Source organism: Nicotiana sylvestris, chromosome 3, assembly GCF_000393655.2.
Source record: "Nicotiana sylvestris chromosome 3, ASM39365v2, whole genome shotgun sequence".
Classification (NCBI taxonomy): Eukaryota; Viridiplantae; Streptophyta; class Magnoliopsida; order Solanales; family Solanaceae; genus Nicotiana; species Nicotiana sylvestris.
This window is the reverse complement of record NC_091059.1, coordinates 161,300,655-161,303,856: the sequence shown is the minus strand read 5'-3', so window position 1 is coordinate 161,303,856 and position 3,202 is coordinate 161,300,655. Positions and strand designations below refer to the sequence as shown.

The 3,202-nt window shown below is 40.0% G+C and overlaps 1 protein-coding gene across 1 annotated transcript; it reads right to left on the bottom strand.

Moving 5' to 3' along the window:
* Positions 1-967: 967 nt before the first annotated feature.
* On the bottom strand, positions 968-2,559 carry LOC138888258 (protein MTL1-like). The gene is made up of 2 exons (XM_070170086.1): positions 2,124-2,559; positions 968-1,311 (listed from the first exon to the last, which is right to left on the bottom strand). The coding sequence occupies exons 1-2, from the start codon at positions 2,557-2,559 to the stop codon at positions 968-970; spliced, it is 780 nt and encodes a 259-aa protein (XP_070026187.1).
* Between the last annotated feature and the right edge of the window lie 643 nt (positions 2,560-3,202).

The following is a 3,202-nucleotide window of genomic DNA, read 5'->3' as shown; positions in this document are numbered from 1 at the left end:
CGCAATACCTGAGCTAGACTGAGTGACCTCAATACCCAGAAAATACTTTAATCTGCCTAGTTCCTTAGTTTGAAAGTGCTGCTTCAACTTACTAATACCATCCTGATCATTGCCGGTAATTACAATATCGTCAACATAAATGACCAGATAAATACAGAGATTTGAAGCAAAATGCCGATAAAACATAGAGTGATCAGCTTCACTATGAGTCATGCCAAACTCCTGAATAATTGTGCTGAACTTACCAAACCAGGCTCGAGGAGACTGCTTTAGACCATAGAGGGACCGACAAAATTAACATACGAGGCCACTAGACTCCCCCTGAGCAACAAAGCCAGGCGGTTGCTTATATAAACCTCATCCTCAAGGTCACTGTGAAGAAAATCATTGTTAATGTCCAACTGATAGAGAGGCCAATGGCGAACAACAACCATAGATAGAAAATGGCGGACTGATGATATTTTAGCCACGGAAGAGAAAGTATTACTGTAATTGAGTCCAAATATCTGAGTATACCCTTTAGAAACAAGACGAGCTTAAGTCGATCAACCTGTCCATCTGGACCAACTTTGACTGCATAAACCCAATGACAACCAATAGTCGATATACTCGAAAGAAGAGGAACAAGCTCCCAAGTACCACTCATATGTAAAGCAGACATCTCGCCAATCATAGCCTATCGCCACCCTGGATGAGACAATGCTTCACATGTAGACTTAGGGAAGGAAAAAGAGGACAAAAATGATACAAATGCACAATGGGATGATGATAGATGATGGTAACTTAAACCTACATAATGGGGATTAGGATTATGTATGGACCGTATTTCTTTTTGTAGTGTAATCGATTGACTAAAAGGAGACAAGTCCACAGTACTAGCAGGGCCAGGTGTAGGACGTGAATCAGTTGGGCCTGATGTTGGGCGGGGACAACGATGATAAGTCAGGAGTGGTGGAGCTATAGAAGGTTAAACTGGACTAGGTGGTGGCATTGAAACTATAGTTGGTGGAATTGGAGCTGTAGGTGGTAGAGCTGCAACTGGAGCTATAGGTGGCGGAGTTGCAATTGGAGCTATGGAGGAAGATAAATGGGAGATAGTGACTGAATCTCCAAAAGACGGAACTGGTAGCACCTCAGAAATATCTAAGTGATTACCCGAACTTGTGAAGTATGATTGGATTTCAAAGAAGGTAACATCACCGGGCATAAGATACCGCTGAAAGTTAGGAGAATAGCATCGATATCCCTTTTGTGTTCTCGAGTAACCCAGAAATATGCACTTAAGAGCACGAGGAGCTAACTTATCTTTTCCTGGAGTAAGGTTATGAACAAAACACGTACTCCTAAAGATATGGGGCGAAAGAGAGAACAAAGGTAAGTGAGGAAACATGACAGAGAATAGAACATGATTCTGGATAGCTGAAGATGACATATGATTAATAAGATAGCAAGATGTAAGAAGTGCATCCCCCCAAAAACATAACGGAACATGAGATTGTATGAGTAGAGTACGAGCAGTTTCAATAAGATGTCTATTCTTTCTTTCAGCTGCCCCATTTTGTTAGGATGTGTACGGACAAGATATTTGATGAATAATCTAATGGGAGTTCATAAACTGCTGAGATAGGGAAGACAAATACTCTAGGGCATTATCACTACAAAATGTGCGGATAGAAATCCCAAATTGATTTTGAATTTCAGCGTGGAAGGTCTGGAAAATAGAAAACAAATCAGATCGATTTTTCATCAAAAATATCCAAGTGCACCTGGAATAATTATCAATGAAACTGATAAAATAGCGGAATTCCAAGGTAGAACTGACCGACTAGTACCCCAAACATCTGAATGGACTAAAGTAAACGGTGACTCTGCTCGATCACGACGACACAGGAAATGGGAGCGGGTATGCTTACCGAGCTAACATGACTCACACTCTAGAGTGGACAAGTGAGATAAGCCAAGTACCATTTTCTAAAGTATTGACAAACTGGGATGTCCCAACCGTTTATGTAATAAATTTGGTAAATCAGTAACGGGACAAGTTGTTGAAGGAAGACAAGATGTGAGTTCATGTGATTTTTCAAGGATAAGGCAATAAAGTCCATCTAATTCACGTCCGGTACCAATGATCCGCCCTGTACTGCATTCTTGTATAAAAACAAGGTCATCAAGAAATGAAACAACAGATTTAAGTGATTTGTCTAAGCGACTAATAGCTATGAGATTAAAAGAACTATCAGAAACATAAAGAATTGAATCTAAAGGTAAGGAAAGAAGTGGACTTGCTTGACCTATTGCAGTTGCCATGGTTTGAGACCTATTGGCCATTGTGACCGTTGGAAGAGATTGAGAATATGAAATACTAGTGAAAAGAGATTTGTTACCAGAAATATGATCAGATGCACCTGAATCAATGACCCAAGACTCAGAGATTGAAGATTGGGAGATACAAGTCATGATACTATCTGTTTGAACAACGGAAGCTATCTTTGAGGATGTTTGTTTAAATGCTTTATACTGAAGGAACTCAATATAATCCTGTAAGGAAACCATCTGCATTGGATTCAATCTATTGGATACAACAGATTGTGAGTAAAAAGCTTCTAATACGAATTACTTTATAATGTTCACGCCCGAAAAATCGGAAACCCTTCTGGAAATTACTATTAACGCTAGAAAAATTAGATAATTTTCTAAAAATCACTGTTCACATCGGAAAATATAAAAGTAGTCAGAATTTGGTATAAATTGGATGGGTAAGCTCAGAATTGCAAGGTGATGACACTGTTCAAAAAGAAACTTTTTCAAATTCTGGCCGGAACAGCCCTTACGCGCCAGCGCGTGGGACAGACGCGCCGTCGGTGGCAGATCTTCAGTAGGCATGTGGGGGAGCGTGAGTGAGATTTTTCAGGTGAATCTTTCTAGGGTTTGGTCTCATTCTCTTGGGAACCTTTTCGTGGTGTTGGATTTCGCACAACACTGATAATTAGTGACTTTGACGCAAATAGTCACTTAGGTCACCGAAAAATTGTACGGTGACTGAGTTCTTTCTTCCCCGATGTCGCTGGAATGACGCACATCGATCTCTTCTCACCGATGCTCTGATACCATGTGAGAATTCACGGGAGAAAATGTTATTAATTGATATTTTATGTTACAATGAGCACTATTTATATGTATACATAACATATAACCTACTCCT